At 32.3% G+C, this 16,162-nt stretch overlaps 1 protein-coding gene across 2 annotated transcripts; it reads right to left on the reverse strand.

Moving 5' to 3' along the window:
- Positions 1-2,098: 2,098 nt before the first annotated feature.
- Positions 2,099-13,506, reverse strand: LOC146538614 (uncharacterized). 2 transcript variants are annotated; one of them, XM_085187473.1, is made up of 9 exons: positions 13,299-13,506; positions 10,122-11,624; positions 9,623-9,692; positions 8,640-9,159; positions 5,842-6,308; positions 5,116-5,308; positions 3,168-3,351; positions 2,828-2,992; positions 2,099-2,445 (listed from the first exon to the last, which is right to left on the reverse strand). In XM_085187473.1, the coding sequence occupies exons 1-9, from the start codon at positions 13,389-13,391 to the stop codon at positions 2,317-2,319; spliced, it is 3,324 nt and encodes a 1,107-aa protein (XP_085043599.1). In that variant the 5' UTR covers positions 13,392-13,506; the 3' UTR covers positions 2,099-2,316. The 2 variants fall into 2 exon arrangements, with proteins under 2 accessions (XP_085043599.1, XP_085043600.1); XM_085187474.1 differs by lacking the exon at positions 13,299-13,506 and adding an exon at positions 13,145-13,284.
- Between the last annotated feature and the right edge of the window lie 2,656 nt (positions 13,507-16,162).

Consider the following 16,162-nt stretch of genomic DNA (forward strand, 5'->3'; position numbering starts at 1 on the left):
TATATTATAAACTTAATAATAATAAAAAGAAAATAAATGTCAAGAAATTCATAAATAAAAGTAAACATTTTATTTTGTGTATTGAATGCAAAATGTAAAAATAAAACTTAAAGCCGTACCATGGTACTAAAAACAAATTCAGTACGGTTCAGTGATGTTTAGTGGCCACCATGACGTTGTAGATGGCGGCCACGACTCGTCGGCCGTACTGTACACAACGACGTTACTTACATATTAAATATAAAAAATTAAAATTTACCATAACGTTATTATAAACGCGGCGGTAGTAGGTTCGTTTCCTACACTATTTATATATTTGTGTATTTTACGAGTTGAGTGTAACTCAACGCCGCATTGGTAACAAAAAATATTCACCTTATTTACACAATATTATATTGTACAATAGAATAAATTTTACATTTTTAAATGTAAATTAAATATTTTATATAAATTATTATAAAAAATACACTTAAAAATATAAAAATCCCTATTTTATTAATAACATATTAATTCATACATTTTTTACAAATTAATTATTTCCATAAATCCAAATAATGGGATTTATGCAAATAAATAATAAGTTAATTCTTTGAAAATGAAATTAACACCTTTTTCCACTAATTGTCATAAAACTAAAATTAAACTCTCCATATAGATAGGGAGGCGAAGAGGGGACTTTCGGGATTTACTCGAGCACGCCAGATTAAGGTAGGGTAAGTTAGTTACATGCTAAATCGTGTATATTCCACTAATCTGACAATTTGAGAGTGACGCAAAGGAGGGGGAGGTCTACAAAGTTGTAAAAATAAACGTTATCTCGACATTCTCGAGCGTGGCAATTTTTTTTTATTGTGGAGGGAATAATTCCAGGATTATGAAAAATATACAATCTTCGAATTCGAATTCCACAAGCCGAAGTAATAGAAATTCATCGATAAAGTTTAATTAATGTACCTAAGAATTGCCTATATTCCTCTCTCCGTATTTCTATTCCTCTCTCACCCTTTCTCTATTTATTACTCCCTAACTCATTAATGAAGATGATAATTTAAAAAAATAAATTTGCATTATATATATATATATATATATATAATGGCTAAGGGAGATATAGAAGCAAAGAAAAAATACTATAAAAAAACAGAAATAATGAAAATGAGAGCATATATATATATATATATATATATATATATATATATATATATGCTCTATATATATATATAATAGCCCTTCCAGAGATTATATATATATATATATATATAATCTCCCTTAGCCTCTTCCATACACATGCATAAATACATCTTCCATTTATTCTCCATTTTAGTTGTTTCGCTCTCTCACATAAATACATGCATGTCCACACAACTACGCAACATTCCACCGACGTCAACGTCTAGCCAACGTTTCTTGCATTGAAGTCATTATGACGACTACAATCTTTTCTACCAAATCCTACCAAAATTATGCTAGCAAATTCTCTATTATTACCAATTCTTCATTATGCAGATGCAAGCTTCACTAATTTGTCCGTATCTGAGTATAGCTCTAAGCTCTAGTGGCTCCTTCTTGTCTTCTTGTACTGTGTGTTATTTTGTCCTACTGCTCCCTCTTACTTGAAGGATAAATTTGAATTTATTAGTGCACCAGGAAATTTAGCTAGACCGTTACGCAACCCAACGTTGCGTCTTCCTGTACACAACTCAAAATTTTTTGGCCATTCTTTTACGGCGCAAACTATAAAACTGTGGAACAGTTTGCCTTTTAATATTCGTCAGGCAAAATCATTTCTGACATTTAAAAAAGCTGTACGTCATCACTTGTGAATGATCTCTGTCTACATTGGATTTAGATATACATATTTTATGTATGTATTGTATCATATTATATGTATTTTTTTATATATATTTTACTGTATGTATATATATTGTTTATTAGTCTATGTATTGTACCTATTATATTATAACTAGCTAAATGTCAGTATATCGTTTGTATGTATCTAAATACATTTATTTTTATTTTCTTTAACTACGTCCATTGCCCTCCTTCTTTATATTACGACAGTTTCTTTTCGCCCTAAAGGTTGTCTGGTTTAGATGTAGGATTTTTGTTTCATTCTTTTCTTTTCTGTTTTGTATATTTTTATTTAAGTGGTGAGCAAATAAAGAAATAAAATAAAATAAAATAAATATCTCGCTCTCACATATACATATACTATATCTCCCTGTCTCTCGCACTTTTCGTCTATACACTCTTTCTTCACTTTGCTGCACGCACACACCCAATTCTCTCTCTCTCTCTCCCTCTCTCCCACCGTCTCCGTCATCCGTAGTAATGCGTGAGTGACTGCTCGCCGTGCACCCCCGCCATGTGTCTCTTCACGTCAGTCTTTTTCCTGTAGCTGGCGCCGCATATCGGACAGTCCGCTTGACAGTTTCTTTTTTTATGTACCTGATGATAATAAAAGATAAATATATACAGCATATAGGAAAAAATATTTCAACAATTTAGATGTAGGATTTTTGTTTCATTTCACGGTTTTTATCCACACTGTATTACGTGTGCACTGTTTAATGTCTGTGTGCGGCACTCCTAACAAATGGCGGTTTATTTTACAACGACAATTTTACTATTTATTTTAGTTTAAAAAAATAACTTTTTCATTTTTGGCAATCTTTTTTTATTTTAATTGTAAGTAGTGATAACAAAACACTCTGTATATGTCTCTGCCTATAGCAGAGTGTTAAACCTAGGGAACCTCGAGTTAAGACTGTTCCCCACGCTCCGCCGAACTCTGAATGCATGAGTGTTTACTTTATTCCCTCTTCCTTACCTCCCACATGTGATCCCATCTCTCTTTAATACTGTTAAACAGCAATCTGCAAATCTGACACCTAAAGTGCACGTTACTCTTTTTGAAATGTTTTCTGTAAGCGGATTGTGTGTAAAATTTTTTTTTACATTTCTCACACTCAATTGGTTTCATCGTTTCATGTAACTAAAAAAAATACAAATAAAAACAAAATATTACATAAAATAAATATTACATTTTGATATTACACGGGAGCAAAATAAATTCTATCTACTCTACAAAATACAAATAATCGATAAAAACTTTTTATTTAATATTAACGAAACTCGGCTTGAAACTTAGCTATTCGGTTAAAACTCACTTCTAAATGTTTAATCAAATACGGCTTATACTGGAACTTCTTCCCACAAATATCACATATTAAGACATGCAGATTGTGCACTTTCTTGTGTTTGGAGAAGTTTGAGGAGTCGCTGAAGGCTTTGTCGCACATTTCACATTTGTATACAGGAAGAGACGCGTGGTCTCTCACATGGCGTTTATATCTGGAATAAATAATGAAATTAGCCGGGAAATATGCAACTGCAAGAAAAAAATGTGATAGATGGAGTTAGATTCGCTTGATTTTGTAGTTGTTGCTAAAAAAATATGTAAATAAATAGTTTTTCTTTTTTAATTTTATTGATAACTGAATAAAAAATTGTGTATGGTCCATCCTGTTTTAAAATTAAGTTTGACTAACGGCTGAATTTACATCATTAGAAAAATCTGCTTGAAAGCGTAAATAAATATATAAAAAAATATAAGGGCGTTACTTTTACAAATGGCTATTGTTAATACAATTTTCATAGAAAAAACAAGAAGTAAAAGTATTTATTATTATAGTATTAGCAAAAGTATTTTCGTATTTTGAATGTATGTTTTTTGGCTGTACTGAATGCAACTGGCTGGTTTTAATATCATTAAATTAAAAACATTCTGAAGATACAATAAATAAAAAGAAACACTAGTTCCCGCCATTTTTCAAGCAAGCAAAATTAACGTATGTGACGAAGAAATTCGGTACATTTTAAAGATTTATTACAAAAAAGGTAAAAATGCGACGACCGCCACGAATAAAATTAGTGACCTAATGGGTACAGGTATCAATAAGAGTAGTACAAATGTGGTTCAAGTCTGGAAATTTTAGTGTGAAAGATGAGGTTCGCTCTGGACGCCCTGTCACAGATAAAATCAGAGATATTCGTAGCCACGACTTTGCTGAAGAACTAGATGTTGATCATAAACAGTTTTATGTTATTTACGTATGTCTGGGTACAAGAAAAAACTTGACATTTGGGTACCACTATCTCAATGAGAGAAACTTAATGCAACGTCTTTCCATTTGCGATTCTTTATTAAACATAACAATTCCGAACCATTTCTTAGACAGTTGATTACGGGTGATGAATAGGTGACTTACGATAAGAACGACAAGCCCCACAGACCGTGGCAAAGCCCGACCTGACTCGGAACAAAGTGAAAGGAATCGTCCATTATGAACTTTAACCACCGGGTAATACTATCGATTCTGATCTCTACTGTCAGCAACTAATGAAGTTAAAAAAGCTATTGAGTAAAACCGTAGTGTTCCACAATGACAACGCAAGACCGCACTCATTTATAGCCACGAAGCAAAAAATGAGAGAGCTTGGCTGGGATGTGTTGATGCATCCTCCGTATAACCCTGACCTTGCTCCATCAGATTTCTCACTACGCCACTGACTGAATCTCCAGTCACCGATATAATGGACAATAACTTAAAGAAGAAGAAAGTGGATCTATCATAGAGACCAAGAGACGATAAATAAATTGAGGGAAAACAGGGAATATCCTCCAGATTAACAAGAAGAAATGAAAACTTCAATCCTTTTTGCGGTGTAAAGGAGTATACTGCGACAAAATTTAAAAAAATCAAGTTTGGAGACGGACATTGGTTCGTGGTGTGTTTTGTATAATAATAAAAAAACCCTGCAACATGCGGGATACAGCATGAAGCTGATTATTTTCCTAACCTAACGGATAAAGCGTTGAGCTTGATGAGAACGTATGGCTGGTGGTCAAACCTAAAAATAACCTTAAAAACTAACAAGTAAAGCTTATTACACTGTTCAAGAGTGTTTATAATAGTCTATTTGAATAAAGAATATTTTGAATTTCAATTTGGAACCGTTTGGACGCTAAGCAAAAGGCTCGGGTTCAAATCCCGCGACGTTCAAGGTTTTCAAAACAAGTATTTTTCTACACCCCTTTTTTATTTTATCACTCACCTATCCCCACTTTGGAATCCAGCCCCACATATCTGACACTTTAAATTTCCATACTTTATTTGTTCTGCATAGGCATCGTCGAGGAGATGTTGTATGATGTGCCTTTTAATATCATTTTTTCTAAGAAACTTTTTCTTACATTGTATGCAAGTTTTGGATTTGAATGTATTTTTCTCTGGTTGTTGTATAAAAACTGGAATTTACAAAAAGTATAATATATCATCTATACATCTATTTCTATACGCCTATAAAAATAATAAAAATGTAAAAATGACGCGTCTGTACATTGAAAATGTTTACAAAATAATAATTGAGGGGGTTTAGGAACAGTAGTAGAGCCCAAATTAAAAAAAAAACAATTGTCTTTTTGTCTGTTTGTACACGCTAATCTCCAGAACTACTAAACGGATTTGAATTAAACTTTTTTTGGTTGTATAGCTGTTAAGTCTAGGCAACATCTAGGCTATATTTTGAAAATCTGGATACCTGATGTGGAAATGTCAGCCTGCCTAAACTATAAGAGATATAAATTAATACATACATAGCTTCACGCTTTATCCTTATGGACCCCTATAGTCAGAGAGAACGATGCGCCAAACGCTACGGTCTCTACATACCTTTTTCGCCTCGTCCACCTAACAAAACAAAACTTGAGCGAAGTGCGGTGGTGCGTTTTAAAACTAGGTTCTTTCCTACGTAAAAATATGAAATAAAAAAGCAACTCACCAATCATGTTCTTCAAAAACGGCTTCCCATCCATATCAACTGCGCAACCACGCTGTTGAGCTTCGTCCTGCACCATTAAGTGTTTCTCCCAATGCGTGAAAAATTGGGAAACAACTAAAATTTCCTGACAAATCTTGCATTGAAACTTTCTAATACTTTTCTCTGTCGCACTTTCATTACGGATCGAATGTACACTCATATAATTATATTTAATATGCATATTGACATGGCAACACAGTAGTTCAACATTCGGGAATTCCGCAAGACACTGCGGGCACGCGTTACTGTTGTAACCGTGCAAAACAAAATGGTTGAGATACTCTATAGAAGACTGATACACACGTTTGCATTTCGAGCAACGGTATGAATATTTATCGTCATGTATCATTTTCATATATTTCACGCCGACGTATTTTTGATATTGGCTTATGTTGACTTCGTATTTTTTTGGCACTTTTTCGGGTTTGCTGAAAAGAGTAACGTTTGTGATGTGAAAACGTCTTACAAATTGATGAACGCCGGCTGCACGCACGTCCCGCCTCTCGAGAGCGCGGTAGAAGCGGTCGGCGAATACTTCCGATAAACACGTCAACGTCCCAATACATTTTTGAACATTACCTAATGATTTTACCAAAATTGGTGATGCTCATAATATTAATACCAGGAATAGTAAGCCTATCTTAGTGTGAATCTCGCTCCAATCTGTTTCAAACGTATCATTGTCATATTTTTTAAGCGGGACTTATTTTAAAATTGATTTTAAAAAATAAGTCCCGCTGAATTTCTTGCGCTCTCTGTTCTGTTGCTACAACGGCCACAAATGAATAGTGACAGCCAAGACCGCTCTGAGGCCTCTTCTGATGGTCTTACACACACACACACACACATGCGTGCGTTGCCGGCCGCCAAGGTGAAGTTTTCTACAGAATTCTGGAGGCATTACGTCAGAGTTTACGGAACTCATTTTCTCGAGTGCACACCCTTGTGCCCATGCGCCATGACTGGCTCCTAATTTAACATTATTTTTTTATCTTACATTAATAGCTACTTCCGATAATTATTTTCATTGAATACAAAATAGAAGCAGTTGACTTTTTATACGAGCGTTTATAGGAATCATAAATTTATTGAGAAGCCAAGAAATCATTATTTAGTAATATTTTTCTAAGAAATAAAAATCTCGCTCTGGCACCAAGGCAAAAGCCCGGCGTTGAGTTCCGTCACTCAACACACACAATGCCTCGAAAAAATCGGTGGAACGTGGGGAACGGAGTGTCTTAATACGGGTAGTATTCCTATGTGCGGGATACAGCATGCATGCATGCAGCTAATCTGATTTTTTATTTTTTTGATAAATTAATTTGGTTAAAATTGTAGAACAGTGATCGAAGCTACTAATTTTTCAATAATTAATTTCTCTCAATTTTTCTTATCATACATAATATTTCCAAAATGTATTGAGATGTCAATATATTTACATACAATGGACGTGTGTGGACGTGCCACACAATATAATAATATATGCATACAGTAGGGTAGACAGAGGGAACCTAGTATTAAGCTCGCTTCACCTCGACATCAGAGCAGAGAAATTTAAATAAATATGTCATTACCTCGGGTGGGGATCGAACCCACAACCAGTCGCGTTTACAGTCACACATTTGTGCCCCTGCACTACGACTGGCCTCAGATGTATGGATTGTCAACTATCTTTAGGGCCTAAGTTATATATTGCTCGAAGTTCGCTTTTGCAAGACAAAGACTGTACAACTAAGAAGACTGGTAAGAATTTTCTAGAACTTTCACACAGGGCCGGTTTTAGCACTACTGGCGCCCTGGGCGAAATTTTTTCGGCGCTCCCTAACTACATTTCAATAATATACAAAACAGAGAATGAGTACAACGTAATAACCATGTATTTAAAAAAAATATATGACAAAAACTAATAAAATTTCACTTCTTCTAGCCTTTCTATCTGTTTTTTTTTTAGATCTTAGACCATTTACCATAAAATCAGGGCGCTTTGCGCCTTTACCATAGGCGCAAAGCGCCCTGAACGGGCGTCTACGGCGCCCCTTTTTATTCGGCGCCCCTGGGCGGTCGCCCAGGCTCGCCCTACCCTAACGCCGCTAGTGCTTTCACAGAATGGAGGCATTTATGGTTATTTTACTTAACTGTGAGGCCAGTTGTGGCGCAAGCGCACAAGACCGTAGACGCGGAAAGTTGCGAAAAAAGGAAATTAATTATTTTATATTTTTATTTCTTCGCTCCGGAAATCGCCTGTAAATGGGTAAGGTACTAAAACTAGCTTCCCTCTGCCTACCTACCGGCTACATTCAGAATACAGTATGAAGCTAAAAACATAAATAACAATGACGGTAATATTTGTGTAAAAAGGACATATAACGCTAAATAGTATCAAAAACAAGCTAAAGCTCTAACACAACGACTTAAATGAAAACTACATTACAAAATCATCATCTTGACCAAACAGTAAACAGTACTGGAAGTGAGCGAAGCCGCGGGCATAGCCACATAAATAATTATTAGTTATATAAATATTTTTACTAGGATATTTCAAAATAGAGGACAATTCAAAAGTGCTATATGCTTTGTGCTGCAGTTGTATAAGCATAGGGAAAGGAGAGTAAAGATAAGAAATATATTATTTTCGAGTAATCGCCTGATGAGCGCCGGAAACAAACGCCGCGTTTGTCTTGATACCAGAGCGAGGAAATGAAAATTCGTTACATAAATATCAACCAAATTCGCAACCGTCAATTTAGATTATCTATTACCTTTTACTACTATCATCTTCTTCCATATTGTTTAAACTAAAATCAGTATCCATCGTATTATTGTCAATTATATTATAATAAGCTTCATCTACTTCATATTTAATTGGCAAATCCACTTCTTCTGCTTGTAATTCTAAATTTAATTCGTCATTAACTCCATTAAACAAATTTATATTATCATCATTGTCTTCCTCAACTTCTTCTGTTTCAATACCTACAGCGACAATATCTAGAAAATCCACTGGTTCCTCTTTTATATTAATCGAATCCAAATCGGCCATTCTCTTTATTTCCGAATCATTTTCTGTCGTAATTTCAGATTTTCTTTTGCGTTTATAAGGATTAGTTTCAGTATCATTATTAATTTCAATTTCGTTTTCTTGTTTAATATTTTTAATGGGCGTTGTATCGTCTTTATTATTTAAGATAGATGGAGGGTTCTTAGCGGCAATACATTTTGGTTTCCGTTTATCGCCTGATTTATTATTGCTTTCAAGTTTAGTATCTGAATTTGGTATATCTAAAATATGTGATTAAATATTATTCAAAATCTTAATATTTTTTAAAAGTTCTACTTAATATTTGAATTCAAATAGTTGTAAAGCCGGACACGATATACGCATGCAATGTTTGCTTTCAAACGATTATACATTATTGTTTCTACATTGTGCTCGTATTATAACTTATTCAAAATGTAATAGGCACTAGCAAACCAAATCAAATAAATAAATAAATAAATATTTGATTATAAATATGTATAAATAGCGAATTTAATTCAATGTCCATTTTTTAAGAAAACTTCAATAATTAATTTAGTGGAGTTTTCTATAATTCTAAATATATATACTGTTTTGTTCATTTATACATTTTTTTTATAAATATACAAAAAAAAATAATCATTCAAGTTTAAATTATTTTATAAGATAAAATTGATGCAGTTTAGGAAAAGTTGCAATAATACTAATAATATACTAACTACTTACCCAATATTTCTTTTCGAATAAACTTTTTATTATTTTTCAATTTCTTTAATAAGGTCTTAGGCACGATTACCTGAAAGTTAGAAAGAGCCTACGTTATAGACACATTTTTTGTCCTATCTTATTAGAGTGAGGAAATGACAATAATTAATCGTATTACTACCCCGAATGAGGATTGAACCCACTACAATCGCTTATTTAAAATTCTACGTGAAACAACAGACATTGCATATTGACTGCCAAATTTGAAACCGCGCTCTTTCTTGCAGGGATCAAAGTGAGAACAGCTAAATAATTCATTGGATTGTGGACTCGTGTTTTTATTGAAAAATGTTTTTTTTCTACAATTGTAGTTATGAATTTATTTAAGCATTCGAACTAATGCAAAAACTTTGGGACTCTTCTTGAATCCATAATACATTCAAAATGTTGAAAAACTATGAAAATTTTACACGCTATAATAGAAAAAATTCAGCAAAAAAAAAGACAAAAAAGGACTAACCTTTTCAAAAATAGTTCTCGTGAACCTCTTCTTGTGAGTGTTATAATTATGTTGCTTTTCCAACTTCTTGTCTAAAATATATAGATCATCCTTGCAGAGTAAACACTTATACATTGCAGTGTAACTTTCCGAATGACTTAGCAAGTGATCTTGTTCCATGCACTCTTTTTTTAACACTTTCTTGCAAATCCGGCATTCAAAATTATTTGGCGAAACCCAGTAATGAATCATAATATTATGTTTGTTTTGGAACCTTCTAGAACAAAATTTACATACGTGGACTCCTGGTTTTTCGCTACACTCGTGCAAAGAAGAATGATTGACAATCCCATCGCATTTCCTACATTTCTTAGTGGACCAGAATATCGGAACATCAGATCTAACCGTGTGTAGACCTATCAAGTGCCTTTGTATATCCTCTTCCCTAAAATATTTGTATGGACAGACAGGGCATTTATGTTGTATATCATTATTCTCTGATTGGGCGAAGTTATTTTTGTTTTCTTCGCATGTGCCCTCATGTATAGACATTAGGAGGCAGGTTTCGAAGTAACGGTTACAACCATTGCATTTGAATATAACATCGTTATGGCATTTAAATCCTTTGCCGCATCTCCAGCAGTCCGAATCTATACTCAAGAACTGTTTATCTGCTTTTCTACCAAGATGGCCTATAACATAGCACAGATGTTCCTCGCTAATAAACGAGAAATTCATATCCGCATGGTCTCGGAGGTGTTCCCGAAAGTCATGCAAATGCCAAAATCCCAACTTGCATTTGCTGCATATGTACATTAACGGCGGCCCACGAACGACAGGAAAAGCGATCTGCCACATTTTCCATTTCTTTAAAGCTTCTTGGATACCTATATCTATTTCACAGTTATTCAATACACACTTTCCATCCTTAGCATAATAATTCCTTAGGCGCATTTCTAATAATTTGTCAGCATAATGAGTTGTTTGTCTACAAACTAATTCAAATTCATCACAAATCATTTTGTCTGGTATTCTGTAAGTAAGTATCGTTTTGGTAGATTTAGCTAAAGTTGTAACCAATTCTACTCTACTATCAGTTTTCTTTATTGGAGTGAGCAGTTCAACATTACCATCATCATCATCATCAGAACCAAATGACTTTTTTTCGTCTCTTATTGCTAAACTCTCTTTAACATCTGAAATATTTACTGCTTCTTCTTTTTGTATAGAGAAATCTTCATCTTCTGTTTTTTTCTGTTTATTTGTACTTTCAACGGCATCAGATTTCTCCATCTCAATAGAATTAAAATCATTTACTACTGAATAATCATCTTCTTTTGTTTCTTTCTCTTTATTTGGCATGAAATCATACTGTTCATCATTATTATCATAATCATCGTCACAATTCTCAATTTCAACTTTGACTGAAATTTGAAAATCTGTTTCATTGTTCAAATTACTTGCACTCAGTTTCTTTAGTATTGACTGAGCTTTTATGTTTGCCACCTCAAGTTCAATCTCTTGCTGAAATATAATTTTATTATTTATATGTTAGTAAAACAATAGTATTTCTGGTGCATTTGCCCAAGCACTGCTCAATTTTCGAGACATTTATTTTATAGTGTAGTGAGGTATTGAAAATTATTCATCCTGCCAAGTGGGAATTGAACCTACAATTGTCAAGTTGGCAGCATCCCTGCCAACTGCATAGTTTCAGGTTCAATTCCTGTTCTAGGTTGATGCTGTGCCACTATTTATTATTGTAAGAACTTTAAATTCTTTGTAAAAATATGACAGGGCATGACAAATTGGAGTGAGAAAAATAATTTTTCATTCATCAATCAGTCTCAACAGAGATGTTAGCCGAGAGGACAAGCCGAAAGCAGTCAGACTTTCATTACATTACATTACAAACTGAAAGTTCCTGTCTCGTAGACACCCATCACTGTTAAGTATTATTGTGTAATATGGAATATGGGTGGTGATTACTTTGGCAGTTATGAAGTAAATAAGGTGTAAAAAATAGTCTTGTCTTGATAAATTATAAAACTCTATTTTGTAATATTTTCTTAGGAATGGCATTATCCATTGCCAGACACTAAGCATGGTTTTGACCCTCTGCTTGGTATTTGCCACTAACATGTTTGTAGGCTCTTATAGCCTATAAGATTTAAGGCCTCTGGTAGGGGCTTAAAAGCATGCTATGTGTCTAGCAATTGATACAGTTATTTCTTATATTATTCTCAAGAAAATATATATTGGCTATATATCATCATGTTAATATTGTTACAATTTAATCCACTGAACCCGCAGTCAAAGTTGCCTTTGTCACTTTGAATTGTAGGTACCATACATAACAACATAGTTAGTTTTATTTATTTGATTTTTAGTTAGAAGCTAAGCCTTGCTATAGAAGTCATTTAAATATTTCTACTATAATATTAGTTATCTATTTTTTTTATGTGCTCTCTTCTAAGGGTTTATTGATATTATAATATTTTGTTTTCCTTTTATTTTATTTTAAAAAAAGGTTGGTTGAAAAAAAAAAAAGTTGCAGATGAAAAGAAATTACTTTGTACAAAAGCAAGTTTTTCAAACTTTAATAACAATATGTTAAACAATATTTTTTAAGATATATAATAAATTTATATAAAAGAGATTGGTTTTTGTGATTTAGATTACAAATCAGCTCTAAAGATTCTTTAGGAACTCCTTTTTTGTTCATCATAGTTTGAATTAAATATTCACAAATAAAAATATATACTTTACCTTTAACATCTTACTTCTATATATATTTGTACTTGCAATAAATATATATATATTTACTTTAATATAATTAGAATATTATAATTCTTTAAATATATACATGAAGAGGTTATATCTAAAAATACTACTTTCTTTAAAATAATCCATTAAATTATTGAAACTAACTCCCTTACAAGTTTATTTCATGATAATAAATGAAAATAAATCCAAATACAATAGCAAATATAATAAAGTAACCTAAATTACAAAGATGGTTGATGAAAATAAAATCTACCCACCTGTTCAATATCAAAGATAAAGTTTACAACAGATATGAGCGGTAATATGCATAAAATTAAATGATATAACATAAAACAATCTTTTTATCTAAGAAAATATGTAATAGTAACTATTCTAACTGAATTATTCTAATATTTCACAAAATGGTGATACCTGCATAAGAGCAATATTCTCATCATCCGAATCTGAATACTTGCGCGGTACTAATTTAGATTTTCTATTTCGTCTCTTATTATTTTTATCCATTTTGTTTTTTATACTATATAATATACGTAAAAAAACATTTGAAAGTTAAAAAGTCTCAATAAATTATGAAACTTGATATTCCACGAACAATCTACTTTGTCAAATTTTATACAGCTAGTTATAAACGTTTTTTAAGATGCTCTAAGTTTATTTGCTATCTCTTTCTAGTACATTGAATGAATGGCACGTAAAAGTGTATTAAAAGATAGAAAGATGACGTCTTTATTTAGTCGATTATGTTTGACTAGAGTCGGGTAGTTAGTGAGAGCAAATGTGCTGTTCAGAAACAATCAAGTTAAACAATACTTTTTAAATTTATTTTAATTCTAATAAATTATTTTTATGGACCATCCAATTATAAAAGTAATATTTAAAATACCATATATCTTTAAATAAAAAGTAATAAAAAATATTTTATTTTGTAATAAAAGGCTGCATAACATGATGCCTTAGTCGCATTCTCTAAAATGTCAAACATACCTATATATGTTCTTATATAGTATATGTAGTATAGTGTATATAGTTCTAGTATATGTTATGCAGGGCTTGAAATAACTTAAAAAGTTGGTATCGTTACGCCGGGTATCGATACTTGAAAAATAACGTTACCATGTTTACTTTTATATTTAGATAATTTTACCGTTAACTTGAAATATCATATAATATCATCACAGTATCATTAGATATCTTTATAAGCTAGTTTTGTTACCGTGGCTGTCTTATTTTCTTTTGCTATTCCGAATTTTGATTGTTTTTGTGAATATAGGTATATCGTTGGTTTTACAATATTAACCATTGTGCATTTATTTGTTTAAAACTTAAACGAGTAACTTTAATAAAATTATTATCATTATAAAAAATATTTTGTGGAACGTTCTTTGTTTCTTTTTCTTTTAGCTGCACGTTGTATCCCGTACACAACAGGGTAGGCAGAGGGAACCTAGTGTTAAGACATTCCGTTACCCACTTTATGCCGAATTCTGGAGGCATTGCATGTCGAGTGGCAAAACTCAACACCACGCTTTGCCTCGACACCAGAGCGAAGAAAGGCAAATATAAACGTAAATAAATATTTCACTTCGAGTGGGGATCGAACCCAAAACCGTCGCGTTACAGTCACACCTGCGTGGGTCGCTGCGCTAAAACGGCAACGTCGCATAAAAGTAACAAAATAAAAGGATGATTTATACGGCTATTTTCGAAGTAACACTAAATTTAACGTTAAGATTTAACGCAAAATTAACCTTATTATAATGTTATTATTCCGTTAAGTTACCAAATATTGGTACCAAATTGTAACGATATTTAAGTATCTATATGGAATAACCGGTATTTAACGTTAATATATAGTAATAGTATCGATAGAATCTATGGTACCATCGATTTTTTTGGACTATCGATTGTATGCTAATTCGCAATAGTATTGAGTATGATTCTTAAGCATAGTTACTAGATGTAATGAAAAGAAGAAAAAACATTTTCGTTTTATTTCTTTTGTTTGATATTTTGGTGAAAAGAAGAAATATTTAATATGGCGTATCAAGGTGAGTTACTATATGCTAAATTATTTTTTTCTTTTTCTAACAACCGAGACTAAAATAGAAGTAAGGAAGGTACTTCAACTAAGATATTTCTAATACTATGATGATTGGTTACTACACACGAACATAGTAAACAATACTATCGCAACTTAGCACGCGATAGATAGTTCACAACAATCTATAGTATCGATACTGTCGATACTATCGTTTCCTACAAATTCAATAGTACTATCGATAGTATCGATACCTTTCTGACTGAGAGATACGATACTATCGATAATATCGATAGTATTGCATTTGTCCGATAGTATTGTACCTTTTTGAACTATCGATAGTTTCGATACTATCTATTTAATCGATACTATTGATTATAATATCGATAGTCCTTTTATGGGTCAACTATCGATAGAATATCGATATCCTATCGACAGTCCACTATCGATCGGCAACACTACCCTGATGTTATGCAAGTAAATGTGTTCTGTGATGTTATGTTATGTTCCTTGATGTCAAACAAAACTTAACTTAACCTAAAAATACAAAATTAAAACTTAAAAGAAAACCAAAATGAACGTATTTATACACATTTTTTTTAAATCGTGACTTATAGAAAGTTCTCTGATATTTTCTGGGATCCTATTGTAAAAAAGCAAATGACTTTGATTTACATCCATGAAAGGAAAATCTTGTAAATTGGTATTTTATGGCTCAAAATAAGAATAATATTTAAGTCCAGTAGAACTAGTTAAATTTCATGTGTTGGATATTGCTAATGCTAGAGAATATCAAGAAGCAGTGTCTAAGTTCTTCAATCAGTGGGAAAATAAGGAAACTATTGATAATTATGGAGCCAATGTAAGAAAATTGTTAGGTTTGCCTGAGAAGTTGGTTGTAACTGACTGATTTATTTATATTTAATAAATGTACATTTTAGATTCTATGTTGTTTATTTTTGTGTATTTTGTATTCAGTATGAACATGATGTATAGCAGTATTATGTCTCTTGAGGCTTTTGTGTTGTAGTGGAACAGCACTTGACTAAACTATTTTCATTTCTCCATGTTTTCAACAATTTGAATTAATTTTTCACTTCTATATTTTGAAAAATTTTGCTTAACATTTAGTGTGAGTTTTATTTTAATAGGTACACAAATAAAAAAGTTATATCAATATAAAGTAACTAAAATTTGGTTTGACTATGGTGCTTTGAAATAAGTGTTTTATTTAATC

The sequence above is a fragment of the Heliconius melpomene genome, chromosome 6 (genome assembly GCF_056956725.1).
Source record: "Heliconius melpomene rosina isolate 202511_hmr_F chromosome 6, ASM5695672v1, whole genome shotgun sequence".
Lineage (NCBI taxonomy): Eukaryota > Metazoa > Arthropoda > Insecta > Lepidoptera > Nymphalidae > Heliconius > Heliconius melpomene.